General features: G+C 43.1%; 1 protein-coding gene across 3 annotated transcripts in view; it reads right to left on the bottom strand.

The window, feature by feature from the left end:
- LARGE1 (LARGE xylosyl- and glucuronyltransferase 1) overlaps positions 1 to 22,520 on the bottom strand; it is a 494,394-nt gene that overhangs the window by 57,002 nt on the left and 414,872 nt on the right. For all 3 annotated transcript variants that reach the window (XM_033117375.1, XM_033117374.1, XM_033117376.1), the window contains 2 exons: positions 14,975 to 15,087; positions 12,999 to 13,124 (listed from right to left, as the gene is read on the bottom strand). In XM_033117375.1, the coding sequence (XP_032973266.1) occupies positions 12,999 to 13,124; positions 14,975 to 15,087 (239 nt within the window). The remainder of the gene's footprint in view (positions 1 to 12,998; positions 13,125 to 14,974; positions 15,088 to 22,520) is intronic.

The following is a 22,520-nucleotide window of genomic DNA, read 5'->3' as shown; positions in this document are numbered from 1 at the left end:
AGGATCAATGAGACAAGAGAGGTATAAGTGGCCACCGCGGAGCTTGGAACAGACTGGTGCCCAGTCCACGTGAGTCTTGGAATATTCCACATTCCATTCCCACAGGATGTTCTCTAAAGTAACACTCTAAAGTCCTTCAGTCTCTATTTAAGACCTGGACTGCCGGCTCCTTGGATGCAAGATCTGTGCGTTGTCCAGCTCTGCACTCAGTGTCAGGCGTAGGCAACATTTGCTGGCTGCCAAAGGGATCCACTTCAGCTTTTTATTCCCCCATCGACTCCTGAAGATTCTTTTCCAACTCTCTTCCTTCTTTTTTCCCATTCCTGACAATACCTGGTGGCGGCTATTAAATAAAAACAGTATCCTTGATTCGCAGACTCCGAGCACAAATGCTCTGTGACTCTTTCCTCCTTTTACTCAGCTTTTTATTGCTTCTTGGTTTTTACAACTCCCGGGGGGGGCGGGAGGGGGGATCTTCTCAGACAAAAATGCATCATGGCTCAGGAAAGGAGAAGAAAACATAGCAAACTCAGTGATTATTCAGTGCCCTCAGTTGGAAAATGTAGACACTTAGGCCAGTGCGTGGATCCAACGCCCAGTCCCGTATCTTATCATTTCTTGTTCTGTCATCTGTAACATTTCTTATTTTCCCCTGTCTGAGGTAGAGGTTGGGGAGAGGAGAAAATTGACAACAGGAAAATGGATACCTTTGACAATACTCGGGGCTCTCGGAGGATCATAAATCCATTAGAAGATCCAGCTATGTTCTCTAATGTTTGTTATGTTCAATATTTTGGGTTCTTTTTTGGTATAAAATGGGGGTAAAAATCCAATTTGAATTCTGGTATGTGTTGAAAATTCCTGACAGACCACTGATAGGGTGAAATGGGAAAACAATGCAAACGGTGCAAGAATCTTCCGTGAATGCTGCCTCAGGGTGGCTTCTCCCGAGACACCCAACATACGACCTGCGGGTGATAACCAGCCCTGTGTTCCTCCTGTCTCTAGGATGTAATGACTACGCCTTGACTCACATGTCATCGAATCCAAGTAGTGTTCTCCTGGGGAGTGTCTCCATGGATCTGGGCACGAGAAGGACAGAGGGAAGCGGATTCCACCTCTAGAGACGGGCATGGAGGCTTTAGCTGAGGAATTCTACCGAGGCTGGTGGAGGAACAGCAGGGGGTGCAGTCCAGTAGGATTTTGCCAATTGAGCAGAATTCGGTACTGCCCTTGGGGGTGGGCACCATATGATTCACTGCTTGGCAACTCTGGGAAGGGCAGCAGCGCTTTCTGTTCCCAGTGGCACCTGCCATCGCGGCCCGCTATTGCTTCTCTGTGCTCTGCATGGTTCCTTTGCAGACCAAGACCCTGCCTTCTTCCTACATCCTGACAGCACCATCAGTCATGCCCGATGTGCCTGAAGCATGGCACAGGACTCAGGGTGATGAATGAGTCATTCCGAAGAACACCGAGATGGGTTCAGGCACGGGCATGTGTCCCATGAAGGGTAAACACGATCCTTCTGCAGAGTCATTGAGAGAAAGGGGGCCTCTTTCTTCAGCCTGGGATCAGGAGTGCCAGTCACTCTTACCTTACCCTGCTCTGATTTCTTCACAGCACGTTCACCACCCAAAACGACCAATTTCATTATGTGATTTCTTGTTTCATATCTGTATTCTGCATTAGAAGCTCAGGGAGAGCAGGGTCTGCACTGTGTTGTTCAGTGGATAACCAGTGCTCGGAACAGTGCCTGACTCATAGCAAGTACGCAATACCTACTTGCTGAACGACTAAGCTCTATATACTGGCAGAAGGAAAGGGGGTAGAGGGAGGGAGGGAAGGAATGGGAGGGAGAAGAGAGAGGTAGAGAGAGAGAGAGAGAGAGAGAGAGAGAGAGAGAGAGAGAGAGAGAGAGACCTGCTATAACATTTGAGCACCCATATCTAAGTGTGGCGGTGAAGAAGGTGTGATATGGTGCCCTCAAATACTGAGATGTACTGGATTTAAATGTGCCTGGGTTACTGCTCTACCAATCATACATATATCTATTTTTAGTGCATTTAATAATATTAACAATAGTGACATTAAACTAAAATAACCCTCGCAAATGAACACATGGCTTAAAAAGAATCCTATAGTATAACGCTAAGTATAAAATAAATACAAATGAGTCCATGTGGATACAAATGGATAAATAAATAAATGGGGGAAAGAGACAAATCTCCTTACAGAAGAATCCCAATAATATATACAGAGTGCCAAAAAAGTATACACATTTTCAGAAAGGAAAACTATTAAAATTGTAATAATATATACCAATAACAAAAGAAGAATACCAGTCACATTTGATTTCTGCAATTACAAGAGGTGCTCAAAGTGGTTACCATCAGTGTCCAGACACTTCTAATTATGGAGAACTGCTGCTTGAGCAACATTGACCAAAGTGTTCACTTGTATACATTTTTTTGGCACTCTGGTATATATTCCACCTCCTTCCAGTGTGGGTTGGATGTAGCGACTCACCGCTAAACGATGAAGTATGAAAGAGAAAAATAGTAACTTTATAGTACAGAAAGCTGGCAAACATCGCCTTAACCAAGGGAGGACAGTTAAGCCTCCTGAGTGATGCCCTGTGTGGAAATCAGGCCCCTCCGGATACAAGTGACAATAAGTAATTTGCACGTCACTTCTGTGATAGTCTTTCCAACCACCTGTGACCTCAGTCTAATGATGAGAAAATAAACCATACAAACCAACTTTGAGGGACATTTTATCAACTACCTGACCAGTATGCCTTAAAACTATCAAGGTCAGTCATGGAAAACAAGGAAAGACTAAGAAACTGTCAAGGACCAGAGGAGGCTAAGGGAACAACAGCACCTTAATGGAAAACCCAGTAAACTGAGACTAAAGCCTCAGTAGTTGATAGCAGCACACCATTTTTGGTTTGGTAGTTTTGACAAGTTCACCTTGTTATGTAAATGTTAACATCAGGGGAAACTGAAACTGGATGAGGGGGATAGGGACTCAGAACTACTTTTACAACTTTTCTGTAAATTTAAATCCTTTCAAATAAAAGTTTATATGAAAAAAACAAAAGGAGCCCTACAAAGCAAGGACAGATTGAGAATACCAATAGGGCCAGCTCACATGACTGACAAGAAAACAGCTAAGCTGACAATTCTGCTCCCATATGAGCTCTTCCTTAGCTACTTTACCAAGTACAGACATGCCCAACTAATTAGATCCGACAAGAAGTTGGCAAAAAAATTTAAACTCTCAAGACTATTTCAAATATGGATTTACAATCACAATCATTGAGGAAAAACTTCACCCCAAGTGTGTATTATGCCTTCAGATATTACTTAATGTTGAGTACAAAAATGCATGATTTAGCAAGACATTTAAAAACTGAGTACCCAGAATCTGAAACTAAGCCTCTAAATTTTTAGATAGATGACATTTAAAGTCTTGTGATACTCCAGAACTTTACGTTTCACTAAATCCCACAGAAAGAGAATAGCAGTGTCTTTGACAATTTCATACATAAAAATGAAAGATAATGAAATCCAATAAGATAAACACTTGTTTTTCCTGCCTTGACAAAAACGGCTGAGAAAAATACACAAAAAAATACGGTAACAAAATGAAGTAAATCCCTTTGTCAGCAGATACTGTGGGGAGAGTCACAGAATACAAACGCTGAAGGCCTGAGGACACTAGTATTAGAACAAATTATACGTGAGATTTGATACAGAGTTAAATCAAAGAATTTAACTCCAAACATCCTCTTGAACAGAGGATTTCTGACACTTGTCCGTCATGCTGTTTGCAGATTCTGTGTAGATAATGAAATACACAAAGAACAGCTTTTCAGTGAGCACTAAAGGAAAGGTGTCCCGGAGAAGTTATATCCTGAATAGTGAATTCCTACTTGAAAGATGGCAGTGTTTTACGGACAGTATGTATGTGTAATCATCGAAGGTACAGTTCCGTTAATTGGAAAAACGAAAGGTTTCCAAGTAAGGTTACAGAGCGAGCAGCCATATCGAATTCCTTTACTGGATCACTGACAGGCATGTTTGCAACAAAGCCCTGGAAGCCAGCGTGCACAACTACTACCAGATACCATTGACTTGGGTCATTTCATCAAGGCAAGACTGAAACCATCACAGCAGTTTTACAATCACTTTCTAAGGACATGAGGACTGACCCATTAAAGTCTGGGCAACACAGAGCTTCCCTGGTTAACACACGGCCGAGGATACATGGCATACATGAAGGTGATTTACACATTTCTGTTTTTATGAAAAAAGTGGTTGTTAGGGGTATGCTATCTCACACTTTTGAAAAACGAAAATAACACACTTTCAATCTGACCCTTCCATGGGAAGGTGAAGATTGGGAGAGCGACTACTTTGAGAAAGAAGCTATGATATAGAGCTTTGAGAAAAGTGAATATATGAAATTGTTTCCATCGTTATGGGATTTTGAGGTAAAAAATGATGTCTTGCCCTCATTTCTACATAGAAATGTCAATGTTTCAACACTCATAACCAACATCCATTGGTACTTCCCTCTTTCAAAATTCTTAATAGAGCCGATTCTCCAGGGAGGTTTTTCTGACAATGGGCGTCTGAGGAACCCGTCCCACAGGTATTCCGTGGTCAAAGGGGTCTGTGTTGGGTGTTGACGTAGAATACGTGTAGGAAAGGCTCGGGATCAACAAAATCGATCATGTTTCCTTGCTGCAGGACTTCATAATACAGTATTTGGTGCAAATAGCACACAGAACTCCCCTCTCCCCCAGCTCTCCTCTGTTTTAAAGAAATCCCATTAGCACTTCTCTTAGAACTGTTTGGATACACACACCAAAATGTGCTACTGTGGAGTAAATTTTCCAGTCATCACTTTCCTTCTAGGAATCTTGATAGTTCCAGGAATCATGGCGTCTGAACTTCATCAGCCATGGGTAACACAGCCAGTGATGGGTAACTTACGTCACTAATGCCCAAAGGAGTTAAGTTCTGAAGATTACCCAATGAGCAAAAAGGGGTGACTATTGAGGAAAGACAAAAATAAAGGTAAAATTACCCAGAGTCCCCTTGGCTGAGCATGCCATTTTCCTGCACAATATTGGAGCACAAGATGACGTGCCACAAAGCAGTGCTTAACCTTGGGTGAGCTACTCCCTCTCTCTGGGTCCCTACTTCTTTTTTATTTTATTTTATTTATTTATTTATTTTATTTATTATTTTTAATTTATTGGGGTGACAATTGTTAGTAAAATTACATAGATTTCAGGTGTGCAATTCTGTATCACATCATCCATAAATCACACTGTGTGTTCACCACCCAGAGTCAGCTCCCCTTCCATCACCATACATTTGATCCCCCTCACCCTCATCTCCCACCCCCCACCCCCCTTACCCTCTGGTAACCACTAAATTACGTTCCCCAGATTAATTTTCAAACCCGTGGCCATCCTGTGGTCACCAACTGCCCTCCAATCCCCTCCCCCTCCCTCCCACCCCCCACCCCTCCCACCCATCTAGCAACCCTCAGTTTTTCCTCTTTGTGGGTCCCTACTTCTTGTCTGTGAAATGAGAGCACTAGAACGCATGAGGAAGAAGATCCCTTGTTACACGTTTTGCCCACCAGCCAACTGCAAACTACTCTGAGAGAGTGGTAATAATACTGGTGTATTATTAATGATATGAAAGGTAAGCTTACTACGTGTCTCATAGCCCGGTACCAACTCCTTCTCATCTTTATGTCTCCTCACCTTCTCAGATGAGGGTTCTTGGTCAAAGAGAGGTTAAGGAACCCAACGACTACCCTATAGCCTGGCCCGTGGGTACCCTGCAGTGTTTCCTGGGTGGATGAGTGACACCAGGCATGAGCCATACAGCAACAGTGCCAAAAGACAGGCTACTTGAACAGGGGCCGGCTGCCTCATATTTAATCCCGGGACTCCTCGAGTTTACAAGCTGCAGCAATGTGCAGAGACAACAACACGCTCACAGCCCTTGAACTTGGATCATGCAATGAAATTAAACAGGCGCTGGCCTGAAGTAAAGAGAGGTCTGGCTGGGAGGTGGTAATTCTGGATTTTAGATCTTCTTCCCCAAAGCAACTGTTTTTCCTCCCTCGTTCCATCCTAATCCGCCCAAATCAACCTTACCATTCATCATTTTTATTACCCTCTCTCTGGTCTCCCCTGTCTCATTTTTCACTAGCGTCTGCTTAGCTATATAACATGTTCAATATGCTAATATATGGCGGCCCCCCCCACCTTCCTCAAAAGATGTGAAAACTGACACCTCTAAGTATTATAAAATGTTTTAAAACTTGAGTTATGTGCTACTTCTTTTATGCAAATACTACCGACTGCCTCTAGGAACGTACACCATTTCCCCATATGGATGGCGTGCCTTCATTTGGGTTTTCTCTTCTCCTTCAGGAGTTTTCTTTGAAGTGCGCTCAGTTCCCAATTTATGAATGGATGACATTCAAAAATTCAGTCTCTGAGTCTGTTGCTTAAAATTTAAATGTTCTTTCAAGGAGACAATGTTATATTTAGGGTCTCTGTTCTGAGGTTAGGGCTCCAAAAACCCAATGAATCTAAAGAGGGCTCATATAGAATAATCCTATAGAACCATTATCTCACGTAAAATGTTTTCCTGGGAAAAACATATTCAGGTAGTAACTCAGCCCTGGGTCAGAGCAAAGAACTCTGGACTTCGAGTCAAACTGATGTGAGTTTGAACTTCATCTCTGTCGTATGCAGCTTTGCGACTCTGGGCAAGTACTTGGCTTACTGCATACGATCCTTAATTTTCTGATGTATAAAACAGACCGAATAATATTCACCCTGTGAGACTTTTGTAAGATTAAGTGAGGCCATGGTTGGAACACAATTCTCACCCAATCTGCCTGGAAAACCTCATTTCATCCTTTGGGGGCTGGTCACAGCTCACTTCCTCTGAGACGTATTTCCTGTCAACCCCAGGGAGGGATCTGCATCCTGGGAAGATGAGTTTGGAGCAATGGCATGGTGCCCGTTGCTTGCCTACCAGGGCCCAGTTTACTGTTTCCAACGTGCATGTGGGTCTCCACTCCTTTCCACTCTCCAGGGGCACAAGCAGGGGAGGAGTCATTGTTTCCACAGGTCTGGGGAGATAGGGGGCAAGGGTGTTTGGGGGCTGAGGAGTGCTCTGAGAGCTGAAGACGAGTTTGGACATCAAGATTTGGCTCAGATGTCCTACAGAAATCCCTCCTAGACACAGACTGCGTCGTGTCCCCAGCCAGGGGCCTTCCTCTCTCAGCCCCTTTCCTTCTTTTTGTCACAACACTAAGCAGTCTGCATTGGAATTTGTGTTTACTCACTGCCTTGCTGAGGGCAGGAACCTTGGTTTACTCAGCTCTGGGGCTCTAGTAAGTCTTACAGACCTGAGGACTGGACCCTCTGGTCTGGCCAGGGCTTGCTTCTCTAACAGTCTATTGAAGACGCAGGGACTAGAACACAGTTTTATAGACTCGCACCCATTTCCCCTTCTCTAAACCAGCAAACAGCCCCGTTGCTGGTCCCCTAAGAGTTTGTGCTCCTGGTGAAGAGATTAAGCAATGGCCCTTTTTAAGACTCAGCCAGGGAGGGCAGAGTCATCCAGCTTTAGGACTGAAGGCATAAAAATGAAGGTCTTTGAAGCACAAAAGACTGAGGTAAAGTCAAGTGCATTTCTTCAGAGCACTCAGGGGGCCTGGCTGAGAAGGGGGCCCAGAACGACGGCCTCCATTTTATGGAGGATGTAACTGAGCGTGGGAGAGGTTAAGTGATTTAGTCAAGTCCTTCAGCCGGTAGAAACGTCAGGGGAATTTACAGGGCTCCTTGGCTCCAAAAGGAGCATAAGCAGTGAAACCTCAATGAAACCATTTCTCCCCTTCGACATTCTCTTCACTGACCTATACTTAGCACAAGGTTCTCCGCTGACACCCACGGCCAGAAGGCCCAGGCCAGTGAGCTGCTCTCTAGTAGGAAGTGGGAACATGTTGGCTCCTATACATAGTGAACTCTATGTGAGCTGTGTTTATTACCAGGTGTGTTTTTGTGCCATTTGTATTTGTCATGTATTTGGAAATGTAACTAAATAGTCGTGGGTGTGGGTATGTGTGTTCCTGTGATGGAAGGGCCTTCTGTCCAGGGTGGGTTCCTGCCTGGCGCCCTGAGCTGTTGGCAGAGGCCCCTGCCATCCACAACCCTGCACTGGAATAAGCAGGTTGGAAAAGAATTATCTTACTTGTTTTTAGGAATCTTTCTTAAAGGTCTGTATAGCTCACATTTATTTCAATGTTTAATATTATTTAGAAGTTTGGTGATGTTTTTATGTCCAGAAATATGACCTAGGAACTTCTATTTACATCAATTAGCCTACGGTAAAATTCGTTTTGTTACACGTTGTTTTGCTTCAAGTCACGGTTTCCAAGATCCTATGGACAATGTGAAGTGAGAACTTACTATATTCCCCAGAACTTATTATAGTCTCAGGAAGGAACATAATAACTAGAAAGTAGGAGATCCTTCATAAATGTTGAACACGATGGACGAAATAAAATAAAAAAGGGGAGGAAGAAGAGAAGAAAGGTAAGAAAATGACAAAGATGAACCTCTACCTGGAATCTGAGGGGCAGGCTGGCCTGGAGGGACCTGCAGAAATGCTGTCTTCTTGGACTAGGCCTTCGGGCTCCATGGCAACGTCCAGGCCCTGATATAACCCAGAGGGTGGGGTTTGGATCCACCAATCTCGCCCCCTCACCCCTTGACCCTCTCCCCACCTCCAAGGCAGCTCCCCTTTAACATATTGGCTATATTTTAGGGTTCTGTGTAAGATTTTGTTAGAAGATATGAGTAGGTAAAACGACTTCCGGGTTCTTTTTAGGTTTATCTACTTGATAAACCATGACTCTACTTCATGGCTTTGTTGAAGCAGAAATTCCTCTACTTACACAATAGGTTGCTAAAGGGAGTTCACAAATTATTTTGTTTTATAGGATCAAAGTGACAATAATTAAGCGACTACTAAGAAATGCCAGTGTGGTGTAGCCATTGCTACACCAACACGTAAGCTCTCCATGACCAACGGCTTTGTTCTGTTTCCCACAGCACCACTAGGGCCCTAATAGTGCCTGGCACATAGTAACCACTCAATAAATACCAACACAGGCATGTGAATGTGTAAGTATGTCTGTGGTGGGCAGACGTGACACATTTGCACATGGAGACCTAGCTCTGTTGGCATCTATAAGATGTTGAAGCTGAAAGTTCACAAATGAAGAGTCTCCTCTAATTTATGAAGCCTTTTCTTTACTTTCCTGTGGCTGCCAATTTTGAGACTCTCAGATACCGTTCCCAATATCCTGGCACAAGAAGATCTGCCTGGTTTCTTTAACGAATCTCATACTAAACCTCCCAAGAACAATCAATTTCACAAGATACATGACCTGCTGTGTCCCCCTTCCCTGCCTTGCATTTTTTTTTTTTACTGAGGTAAAATATACAGAAAATTTACCATTTTAACCATTTTTAAGTGTGTAGTTCAAGTGAGTGACACTAAGTATATTCACGTTGTTATGCAACCATCACCATTGTCCACCTCCAGAACTTTTTTTATCACTCTATGCTGAAATGCTGTACCCCTAACTCCACCTTCTCCCCGACCCTGGCCCCTGGTAATCACTGTTCCACTTTCCGTCTTGGTGAATTTGACTATTTTAGGTATCTCATATAAGTGGGATCATACAATACCTGTCCTTTTGTGACTGGCTTATTTCACTTAGCACGTCTTCAAGATTTGTCCACATTATGGCATGTGTCAGAATTTCCTTCCTTTTTAAGCCTGCCAGAATTTTTAGTTGCACTGATTTTTGTGCAAGTTTTCTGTTTTTATTTTTTGATATGAAAATAAGATTTGAGACTTTAGAAGTCTCTTGTGTCTAGGGTTGGTTCCTGCCTGGCGCCCTGAGCTGTCGGGAGAGGTTCCTGCCATCCACAACCCTGAACTGGAATAAGCGGGTTGGAAAAGAATTATCTTACTTGTTTTTAGGAATCTTTCTTAAATGTCTGGTCAAGAAATGTCATTTATTATGAGGACACAGGCATTGCTTCAATCCTTTGTCATTTGCCCACTGAAGATAAAACCAGAATACTTTCTCCAGAAAGTCATCCACTTCCCAATTTTTGACCAAGTACATCCAAGCCCTAGATTGTAAAACATGCACTGTCTCAATTTATAATACAGGGCTAAAGTGTTAGTTATGTCTCTTGTAAATAGCATATGTTGGACGTTGTTTCCTATACAATCTGACAATTTGTCTTTTCATTCCCAAAATTAGTTTATTTGATAATTGATAAACTTATTTCTACCATCTCGATTGCTTGATTTCTACTTTCTGTTTTCACTTTTTTCTTGCTTTTTCTTTCTTTTTTTTTTTAAACGATTGAGCTATTTTGGTTGTTTCAGTTTTTCTTTCTTTCTTTTTTTTTTTTTGATCTTCGGTAAACTTTATTAAAAGTTATAGCACTGTAACAGGCTTTTCATTGAAAAACACTCCTTATTCCATTCACCATCCCACGCATCATGGACTTATAAATTATGCACCCTTTAAACAAATTATTTTAGAGCTTACCTTGAAATATTAACATGCCTATCTAGCTTAGGAGCCAAAGTTAATATCTTGCCCCCCACAACAAAACAATGATCTCAGAATACTTTAACAGCAATCACTTCCGTTCTTATGTGATGTCACTGTCTGATATTTTAGGTATAACTTTTTTAAACCTACAAATTATACATTATTACTATTATTTGGAAATTGTTATTTGGACTTCCCACATGTTTCCAATTGGTTTGTTCAACATGCCTTCCTGAATCTGGACTCACATTCCTTATTCCTAACGAATGTCCTCCTGACTTGATGCCAGGGTCCTCTAGTTGTCCTTCTTTCTGTAGGATCCTAAGTTGCCATGCACAACCTTTTGATAGAATAGTTATACATGTGGTTGGCCTGACTGTGATTTAGGCCTATTGTCCCAGTGTAACTATGACAGCATTCCCTCATTTGAACAATAAAATATATAGTTACCTACCTTTAAACCAAGCTCCCAGCCACCAAGGAGAAGCAAATGGCCCCAGTGGCAAATGCCATATCTAACTGCTTTTGGCTTATTCTTTCAATTCACACTTTATCATTCTTCTTGGCCTTTACTTATTTACTACATGGACCAATCAACTATGCTTTCAAAACATTAAAAAAAGAATTTCATCCAGCATTTTAAGGTGTTCTTACAGGGCTGGTTTTATTTTCCTCCCCTTTGAACTTCTAATTCATGATATTCTTAGAAATATTCCTGTGTATTTCATCTGTTTTCTTTATGTCTAACAAGTACATGACATAGTAAAGGAATTTCATACATGCTGATTGAAAGAATGAATGATGCAGGTACTTCTGTTTTAAATAGTTTCTAATATTTTGCAGTAAACTTTAAGTGCATTAAAAAAAAAAGTTCTTTCTTTTTGGCTGTGATTTCCTTGCTGGGAAGGTTTCAACTTTAAGCTGTTCATTTCAACACAGTCTGTATTTGTGAAAATTTGGGAACTAAGGTAACAGAAATGGCTACGTAATGGAAGAGTACAAAATTCCATATGCATTAGGACTCCAAATAAGATAAAATATGCACATGTGGATGGGCATGGACCAGAAACCAATTAGAAAAGACTGACTTACTAGGAAAGCAAGGTTTGCACTCCTTTTTTCCTTTTTACACTGGCAATTATCATTACTGTAGTGTCACATGGGCAATGCACATAAATTTTAAATGAAATAGACTCCCTGTGAACGCATGTACCTACTTCCTCTTTGATGCAGCTGGAGCAGCAAACACAGTTGGTGTCAGATAGGCCTGGGTTCAAATCCTTGATCTGTCATTTAATAACTGAGGTCAGTTCTTCACTCCTCCTAGTGCAGGTAGCGAATTCTGACACACCCCTTAACTCTGGGCTCAGCCATATAGCTACTTTGGCCAACAGAATGCTAGCAAGAAGGACCCAAAGTTTCCTTGCATGCACTAGCCTTCCTCTTCCAAATCTCTGCTTTGCCATGACAATAAGCTGGACAGGCCTGCTGATGGGCTACGGGAGACCCTGGAGGACAGCCAAGTGGCCTCAGCCACCAGCCATCCTATCTGAAGCTGACCAGGGACACTTGGTTAAACCCGTGAAAATCAGACAACCATCCGGCCAACCCATAGACTCATCAACTAAATAAATGCTTGTTGATTTCCACCACTATTAGCACTGCTCGTTATGCACCATGATCTGTGGCAGTAGATAACCGATACACCCTGTCTTCTTTGTCTTTCTACTGCTGGGTCCACCACTGTTTGGTACCTAGAGACCAGTGAGGAAGGCTTTTCTGTTATGTCCTTTCTCCCGAGGTAGAATGAGACATTTATGCTTGCATCCACCCCCACGCACACACACACCTATCCTAGTACCTGTCTTTTTTTTTCCACATTTCCTTCTTCTAAGCCATCGAATGACTTGTAAGTAGGAAGTACGTTATTCATATCTATATCTGCAGCATCTGGCACAGAGTAGGCCCTCAATAAATGTTTGTTTGAATTATACGACTGGATTTTGGGAGCTCACATGAACCAAAACAGCCGGCAGGAGGTGGCGAGAATAACCACACAAGCTGGTTCTTATGCTGAGAGGCCGTATGCTTTTCAGAAAGCCCAAACAAGAGGAAGGGAAAAAAAAGAAGAAGGAAAGCACATTCTTTCTGCTCTCTGCGCCCTTATTGCTCTCACCACACTGCACACAAAGCTCAGAGCCATTCATCCCCCTGAAGGATGCTCCCCAATCCAGCTTCCCTCTGCCTTGGCAGGGCACCTCACTCCCCTCCGGGGACTCCCCTCCGGGGACATGTCCCTACTGTACCTTTAGATCAGACACATCTCTGTAGCACTGCTCAGAGCGGGTGTGGTCCGACAGCTGCACGTTCCAGAAGCAGGGGAGCTGATACACGAGGAAGGGGTTCTGTTTGATGACGGCGTTGAAAATATCCTGGGGGATAAAAGCCAGAGACACGGTCAAAACGGTCAGGTGAGCTCCGCTGATGACGGTGGCTCTCTAGGCGCTGTATCACCTGTGCACGAGAGGATTTCTCACGAGCCTCCTGCCCAGAACACAGGCTGGCTTCCACCATGGGGCACTTCCCTTGCCTTTCATCTCTCGGAACCAAGCAATAATGTTTGGCTAGAGACGGGGGAATGCCCCACGCTGCCTTGGAGCTCATGGGTCCTGCTGGTCTCACTACGTACCACATGGCACGCGTATGTGGGGCTGATAAGGGGGTGTCTTTCCCATCGGAGCCAGTGTATAATAAATGAAGTCACTTTTCCGCCCCTCTTCCCACCTCATCGAGGAGCCCCGTGTTATTCATCCTGAGCCTCCTGGAGAGGAAACTGCACGATGGATGACAAGTTGCTCTGCTCATTCTGGGGCTGAGACAAATTATAGATCCTGTTTCAGCAGCTCTTCCTGGGGCTTTTGGCGGACTCAATGATGGATGCGCCTTCGATTCCTGCGGGCCACGGTTCCTGGGTAGGGAGCGCACTCCCCATTTCCCAAGCCAACCTGGGCTTCTGCTAAAGGGGCTTTACCTCTCTCGAGCTTTTCTCCGAGCTCCCTCACCAGGCCATACTTATTAACTAGCTGCTGACAGGAGGTGCCAGGAGGTGAGTTATGGGCCTCCGCAGCAGGAGATGGCTGAAGAAACTATCCTCATGGGGCATGGACATCCAATTCTAGCTTTTGGGGACATACTCAAGTCATTGTGACCTGACTTAAAATATGATGATGGAGGACGAATTTCCCCTCAGGTTTAAAACAGCTACCAGGGTAATTTTTAACTCATTCATTATACCATAGCTCATGTTTGAAACAGGAAATTAGTTTCTGGCTACTTGGAAAATACTGCATAATAACAATGCTAAAACAAAATAAACAGTAAAATAACCCGGAAGATTTTCTTGTTTCCTCTGCATTAGAAAACTTTGCAAGAAATCAACGACTCAAGACAATTGAACACTGAACAGAAACACAGAGAGGGAGCTTGCTTCTTGGATGAATAGGAAACGATAAAAAGCAGACAAGCCAGAGAAATCATCGTTACGTCTCACGAGGGCCATTTACACCATAGGAAACTCAAAGTCTACACATGTGAGCCTGGTACATCCAAGATCAAAGGCTCGGGTGCCCACATTTCCCAGCAAAAATGAGAAATGGGGTTTTCATGATTTTTATGTTAATAGTTTGGTGGAGTTTATGGACTTTTCCAGATTGCCTGGCTTAGAAACTGGTTCCTCCAGCCAGGCGATTTGTCCCTTCTATTTAAATGCATTTCCCTCGAGGATAGGGTCTAAGCAAAAGGCTTTGCTTTAAAAGTTAGACTTTATTGCCAGAAAGGCAAATGAAACCTTGTCTGGGAGATACGCTATGGCATTCTGGAGTCGCAGGGTGCAGGCAGGCAGTGTGTTCTCCACTCTGAGATGACAATGGCGACCTCCACATAACACACCAAGTGATCATTTCCTTATGTTTGCCTCCATCAACTACGAGCTCTTGGAAGCCAAGGATGGCATCCTTATCTCTGTAATTCTATTTCTGAACACAGCCCCTGGCATACGCATTGTGCCGTGCAAGTCTGCTGAATGAACAAATGAATGAACAAAGGAAATAAACTGATAAAAGTTGAGCTACTGGCTTAGCCTGGCTGAATAAAGCAGAGCTATCCAAGTGTATAGTCACACAACGGGCAGAAAAATAATGCAGGCCCAGCTACTTTCAAGTTTGTTTGAAGAACAGAACCAGGGTACTCAGGAATAACCGCATCTTCTCACCTGGCCACTTACCTGGTCAGCCAAGGACGTGGACAGCATGCCCATCAGCTCCCTCTCTGCAGTCAGCCTCCACATCTGCTCCCACTTCATCTTCCGCAGCTTATCCAGAAGCAGCAAGATCACCCCTGGGCAACAGCATAGGATGGAGGATGAAAAAACCAACAGTAAGACAGAGCCAGGCACACCTGTCCACCTGTGTTGGGGATTAACACACCTGGCTTCGATTCCAGGCTCTGCCAGTTACTCATTAGGAGACTTTAAACAATATCTCTGCAACATCTCATCGTATGGAGAACATTCATGCAGATGGCAAAGGCTGTTGCAAGGACTAAATGAGATGGGCAAAGCTGTCCAGCATTTTCTGGAGATGGATAGTGGTGATAGTTGCACAGCCATGTGAATATACTTAATGCCACTGAACTGTATGCTTTTAACAATGGTTAAAATGGTGTACCTATGCGATGTATATTTTACCACAATAATTTTTAAAAAAGCCTAGCGTTGCACCTGATACTCAGGACACTCCATATGCATATTAGGTTTTCTGCTGTTTTCCCCCAGAGATATGATAACCTACCTAGGTTTAGCTAATGGATGGTATTTGTACAATACATGCCATTTATCTTTACAGACAAAAAGCAGCTCCTCTGAGACTTTATTCTGGGTGAGTCTTGCCAATTTGCTTCATACTTACTGACAAGCAATATGAGCGCATTTCAGTGTTCCTGATTTTAAGACTTCTTTAGCCCACCATGATCAACACATATGGAAACTATGGTGAAGGTAGTGTTGATGCGGGATCTTGAAGAGGAGCTCCAAAAGCCTTTGGTTTCATGAAAAATTGATAAGGAGAGGTTGTTTCCTCTTCCTCTCCACCTTCTGTGTTTTTGTTGGTGTTCGTTTTTATGGGGAGTGACCTGGATAAATGGGGAATTGTGTAGCCAAGGAAACTGCCATTCTATACCCTTTTGCATTTTCCAACATGCTAAAATAACTAAATGTATTACTCAGACTAAAAAAAAAATTAACTAATAGAAGTCTAACAAGGAAAGTACATTCTGACTTAGCTAAATGGCTCAGAAGCAGCTGTCTCCTACCAGGTCAGTTGGAGCAAGTAGAGAAAGCACAGAGCACAGCATTTGGAAGCCAAGAGAATTTCCCTGGAGGCCACTGCAATTAATTTGGTGGATGGAATTGTAGCACCCATGGGCTCCCAAATCCATCCTCCTCAGGATGCTTTGCTCAGCGGAACGGTCAGGGGAGAAAAAGCCAGGTAGTTGAAAAATGATCTTAGTTGATACCTAGTATATACATTTCTAAGATTGCTGGAAAGAAACTGATTCCCCAAATCACACATAAATGTCAACACAGAGACTTTTTACTTATTCTAGTGGCACATATTTGGAGAAAAAGTATATTCACCATTTCACCATTTAGTGAAAGGTGTTTGGTCAGTTAGAGTTGAAATTTAAAAAAAAAGTTACACACACACACATACACACACACCGTGTTTCCCCCAAAATAAGACCTAGCCGGACCATCAGCTCTAATACGTCTTTTAGAGCAAAAATTAATATAAGACCCGGTATTATATTGTATTAATTATATTATATTAAATTAGACCTGGTCTTATATTATATTAAAATAAGACTGGGTCTTATATTAATTTTTGCTACAAAAGACGCATTAGAGCTGATCGTCTGGCTAGGTCTTGTTTTGGGGGAAATACTGTATATACATATATATACGTATATATATACGTATACACACACACACACACACACACACACACATATATATGGTTATGGGAAGAATGGGATAATACAGAGATCTGAACTTATAAGTCAGAAGTGCCAATTACACTTATTGCTTATCTCCTTTGTTCTTTGTTAGGTTTTTTGCACATATTATTTCACTTAACACTCACAAGATGTCTACAAACTATATTTTGTCATCCTTATTCAACAGGTGGGAAACTGAGGGGCTAAGTCAGACACTTACCAATTCACAGTACAAGACTAGCTATACCAGATTCAAACTCAGATCTGCCTGACTCCAAAGCCAGAGCTTCTCTGACTACACCATGCAGATCTAAGGCCCAGCAATGCCTCTTTGGGGCTCTGTGACACAGGCCACAGACTTTTTCCTTTTTGGTTTTTGCATGTATGTTTGCCCTGTACAATTCAGAAAATTGTCATACCCCCAAGCAGGAGGCTGGTGAATGTTTAACCACCAGCTCTCCAAGCAAAAAAACAAAGACAAAAACTGGATTTGTAATACTTGCCCATTTCCATGGTGTAAATACACCCATCATGGCTGATTTCAAGCTACTGATACGATGTCACTGAACACCCACTGGGAAGAAATGTGTATAAGTGGCCCTCCTGCGTCAGTGGAAGCGAGCTTCAGCACACAAATATCGCTCCCCAAACAGGAAAGCAATTTTGGGAACAGTACAATTCACCACAAGCATATTATTTGATGGCGTCTTTTGGTGGGAAGGGAAAGAAAAATTTACAAAGTTACAAGCCAAGAGAATATAGTGATGGATTCAAGCAAATAGACTCCAGTTAAACATGTGAAAGAGAGTTTCATTAAATCTTATTGCAGAAACTAATTCCAGGTAGGTTGGATAGATGCTCCAACACTTAGGAAAGAATGGGGGTGGTGTTGGTAGTAGAAGCTGTAAACAACGGTGAAAGATATTAATGAACTTTTGGAAGTCTCCAAAGAGGTCAAATGTAGAGCTATTCATCTCTGGAGACTGAACTGAGAATTGGTGCTTTTAAATCGTGTTACGACTTGGTGAGTTCTAAGTGGCAGATGTCATTCCACTCTGTTTGCCCGGCTAGTTGAAAAGAGGGGGGTGTCCAGAACAGAAGACTAAATACAGAAATCACTCTGCCAGTTATCCGGCCTTTTCTTTTGTGATTTTAATTTAATTTTAAAAGGATGAACTATTTCAAACCAGCCTAAAAGTACAGAAACTAATAACAAATCCACACCACCTCTGTTTAATACATGCTAATGTAGTGCCACATTTGCTGTTAATAATGAAACATTACAGACGAATCAAAAGCTCCTCTATTTCATTCTAGTCCTCCCTTCCCCCAGGGTAACCTCTATCCTGAGGAGGTTGGGTTCCATTTCCATGCGCACTTTCATACTTTTATTCCCCACGCATATATTAATAAACCATATTTGGTGTTTTTAGAGTGTTTTGTAGTACATATTTTCATTCTAACTCACCTTTCCACCCAATGTTATGTCTTTAGGTTTTAACCATTTTAAGATGTCAATATCTAGTTTATTCACTGTAAGCACTTTATTCATCATATAAATATACCACAATTTACTTATGCATCCCCCTACCGAGGGATATTTCGCTGTTTCCTCTGTTTCTGCTATTACAAACAATGCTGTAATAAACATCCTAATCCCAAGGTACAGCTTCCAACGCTGTATGAGGACTGCTGTGCTGATGGCACTACTTGTCTTGAAACATCTAGAACCACTCCATCTCCCTTCTCTCTTGCATTCAAGCCATCACCACGTCTCAGGGATTCTCCAGGAAAACAGCTTTTGCGTCTCTTCTTTTACTCATTCATTCAACAGTTATTCACTGAGCACCTATTGTGTGCAAACTAAGTGAAACAGACTTGTGTGTGTGTTTCTTCCCTACGTTTTCTAACCTCCTGGGTTTTATTTGACGTATACATTTAGCATGTATTTCCTGGATGTATAACAGACAGTTCTTGCCAGGCCCTCCTGTGGCAGACATGCAAACCACTACAATTCAGTGAGATGAGTGCAAACACTGAGAATGTGCACTGGTTAATAAAGGAACACAGGAGGGGGCGTAGGTCAGGCTGGGCTAGGATTAGGTCAGGCAGACAAGGTGAGGAGATATGGACGAAGGCAGGGTGGAGACAGTGGGCTATGCAGGAACTACAGTGTGTGATGGCTAGATGGTTTAAATGGCATACTTTGGGGCACATGCCAGGATGCGAGCATGAACAAGTGAGCAGGGAACGCATGGTGAAGGGCTTTATAGCTATGCAAAAGAGACGCTTTCCAACCATTTTCATGCCATGTCCTAAACAGAAGATGGTATGCTGACAACCTACTGGAGGCTAGGGAGGAAGCTGCTTGTGGCTGGAATGGGCCCCAAGTCCCATTCAGGTGCCCCCCTGGCTGAAGGGATCACTATTTTGGCACATCTGTCACCCATGAGTGCCACACTAGTTGGGAAGTCGTACTGAAGAGAACCGGGAGCTAGTGAAGGATTCTGAGCAAGGCAGCGACCACAACCGAATCCGTTTCAGAAAACCCAACCTAAACCGCTGCTTCGTCTGGTCACTTCACAGGCTCAAAGGCCTCCAGTATCTCAGCTGGTCTAAAGAATAAGCCACACAGTTCCTTCGCCTGGCATGCCAGGCCCATCTGCATCTTTTTTCCCTTTCATCAGTCCATTCCTTCCAGCAGGACTGGCTTAATGGCACTCTGGTACGTGACTACCTCTGTCTTTGCAAACTCGACAAAGCCAATACTCGTCCTGGTTCCCTCTTCAGAACCCCAGAAAGTTTACTAAATATACTACTCTCGATTCCCCGATTCAACCAAGAATCAGAATCCAAAACGAACATAAAAATTCATGAGCAACCATGTCACAAAGCTCACGGAGTTCACTCTCGGCTTCTGCCTTCCTGAGCTTCAGCATTCTTTGTCTCTCCTGACGTACAACATCCTTAGAAAGGAGGCAGGCTCGTCATTATCGTGGCCTCTCGATAAATATGGGAGCTGAGGTGCTAAAAAGACTTTTCCAGTGTCATCATGCTGGCAAGTGCTTCCCACTGCTCCGTCTGCAAAAGGGTCTTCCTCTGCTGTGTGTCCCATGCCAGCAGGGTCTATGAGATGCATTTCCTTCGTGTCTCGATGTTTTGAATGAATGCTTCATGCTAAACACGAAAGCCAAACGTGTACACAGCCAGCATGAGGACATGGGAATCAGGGCTGCCAGGACCCACCGCGTGGCCATATGCAAACTGCCCTTGACATTGTCCCACAAACCCATGGGGACCCTGTGTGGACTTCAACCACGTGCCCTAGAAGTGATTTCTTCTGTAATTCATTTTAGAGGTAAGTTTTGAGCACCTCCTAGGGTTCTATTCACTAGCTTAACTGGGGACTTAGTTTATAAAGCACAGTCCTTGTTCTTGGGGAGTAAGGCTTACTAGAGAAGGAAGACGTGGAACCCAGAAAATGTCAAACACTGTGACAGATCCGAGATGTGGTAAGAACCATGGGAGCCGGCACAGGCAAACCGACTGAGATCTGATTGTGTGTGTGTGTGGGGAAGCATTAGAGGAAAGCTTCCTGAAATAAATGATGTCTAAACTGAAACATAAAGGATGCAGAGGATTATGTGAAGGTCAAACCAGACAGGCTTCTCCCTTCAGGGCTCTGAATGCCTATCAGGTAGCAAGTGTTTTCCACCACATTTGAACAGCAGACTTGAAGAGGTAATGACCCAGTTCTCCGTCTTCTCCCCCCCCCCAAAAAAAAAGAAAATCAAAAAGAGGCCGCATCAACTTGTCTAGCATGGGTGAAAACATTTGTCTTTGCTCCTAAATTTACAATTAAGCGCAGGTCATTTGTACAATGAAGTCCTGGCATCCTCATGCTGCTGCTGCAGCAGAAGGCATTCTGGAACACAGGCATTTTTGTACCTCTCATGGAAGAGGAAGCTGCATGTAACGTGAAAACTGCAGTGGACTTGGAACCGTGAGACCTCGGCTTGCGTCCTGATAGGATCACGTACTAGCAATATTTCTTAAATAAGATCACTGGGATTCTGAGCCCCAGTTCCATATTTGTATAATACGGGGCAATCCCAAATTAAATTTAAGATCACTATGAGGACTAAAAAACTGTACCTTGAGAAGTATCCGGTACATGCCGTGATCTATCGTTTCTTACCTCAACGTAAAAATCCCACGACATAAAAACAAACAGTATCCGGTACAGTAGGAGCAGTACTCAATATTGCTAAATTGAGAAATGTTAATTGACAATAAATGTGCATACCTAGTAATTCACTTACTAGCGTGAATTCACTCATCTTTCTGAAAATCTTAAAAATCCCGTGTGTGGAATGCACTGGACACTTAAAAACGGTGAAATATTTCCAGGCTCATATTCCTTCTCAGTCTTCTGTCAGTGGTCAGCTTATGGTGTCACAACCAGTGTGATTATGATGTCCCTTGCGGTTATTGCAAGTGGCATCTAAGGGACATAACCCACAGGAAGAAAAAAATATTAAAGGAAAGAAAATCCACCACAAGGAAAATTATGTGCATAAATTATATTCTCAAGCAGCTAAGGCTGTTAAATATAATCACATAGATAGATGCTTATAAAAGAATCTGCCGGTTTCTTCAAAGGTTAAAAGTTTGCAGCCAGATTGTACAAGAGCCAAAAAACTACATTTCCAAGAGAAGCATAACCCTATCTATTGACCTCACTCCTACGGGGCTGGGGAGATACCCTAAATACGATTGTCAAGGGCTTTGAAAATACGAAGTGGTACATGAAAGCTTAGATAAATAACGACGACTAACACCGTACATTTCCTCATTAAGGTGCCTAATTATCATTTACTCAGCTTGCGTAACTCCCACTAGAATTAATACAAATTCTGTGCATTTGTATTTGGGGGAGCAAGCTTTTTAGGTGAACACTGGTTCCAATGACAAAAACGGCTCCTTCTGAAATGGGGCCCTTTCAAGCTGAAACAACACAGATTTGGCTTTGGAACGCATGTCCCAAAGGCAGACTGTGACACGGCTTTCCTGCTGTCAGGGGAAAGGTGATGCCAAAAAGCTTGACTTTGGCCTTTGCCTGGCATTTGCCGCTGCCTGGTCCACCCATCTCCGTCTTGGCTGTCAGGGTCTGGGTGGGCGGAACGAACTCTTGGTCCTGGAGGCCAGTGCTCCCCGCAGAGGCAGGTGCCTGCCGTGTGACAGGAACTCCCCAGGGAGCTGGCTGGGTGCTCCGGGCTGGCAGGGCTTTACTTTCAGCTGTTGTGCTGGGAGCCTAACAGGCCAACACTAAATAAATAAATGAATAAATTAATTAAAAATCAAAGGCTTCTCCTGTGAACATCTGGTTCAGTGGTAGAGTGTTTCATCTGTGGATCAGAGGGTAATGTCTCTTCTTCCCTAAAGGAATATGTAGCAATAGCTCAGAAGCCAAGATGGCAAGGAAAGAAAGGTGGATGTCTATGTAGAGAGGAGAGAGGAATCATGATTTTTTTACGAGCCAGATAATGATTTTTAACCAATGCAACAGCAAAGGGGCGAACTGCAAATACACCTAAAATGACGACCATGCTGATGATACCGTCCATTTATCAAGCAACTGCTGGATACTAGAAACAAGGTGCTTGACTTAGATGGCCTCGGGTTCTTACGACAAACATGCAAGGTCGATGGAATTATCTCCATTTTACACATGAAGAAACGAAGGCTCACGCATGGCTCGTGAATGGCAGGAGGAG

The sequence above is a fragment of the Rhinolophus ferrumequinum genome, chromosome 10, assembly GCF_004115265.2.
Source record: "Rhinolophus ferrumequinum isolate MPI-CBG mRhiFer1 chromosome 10, mRhiFer1_v1.p, whole genome shotgun sequence".
NCBI lineage: Eukaryota > Metazoa > Chordata > Mammalia > Chiroptera > Rhinolophidae > Rhinolophus > Rhinolophus ferrumequinum.
This window is presented reverse-complemented; position numbering and strand designations above follow the sequence as displayed.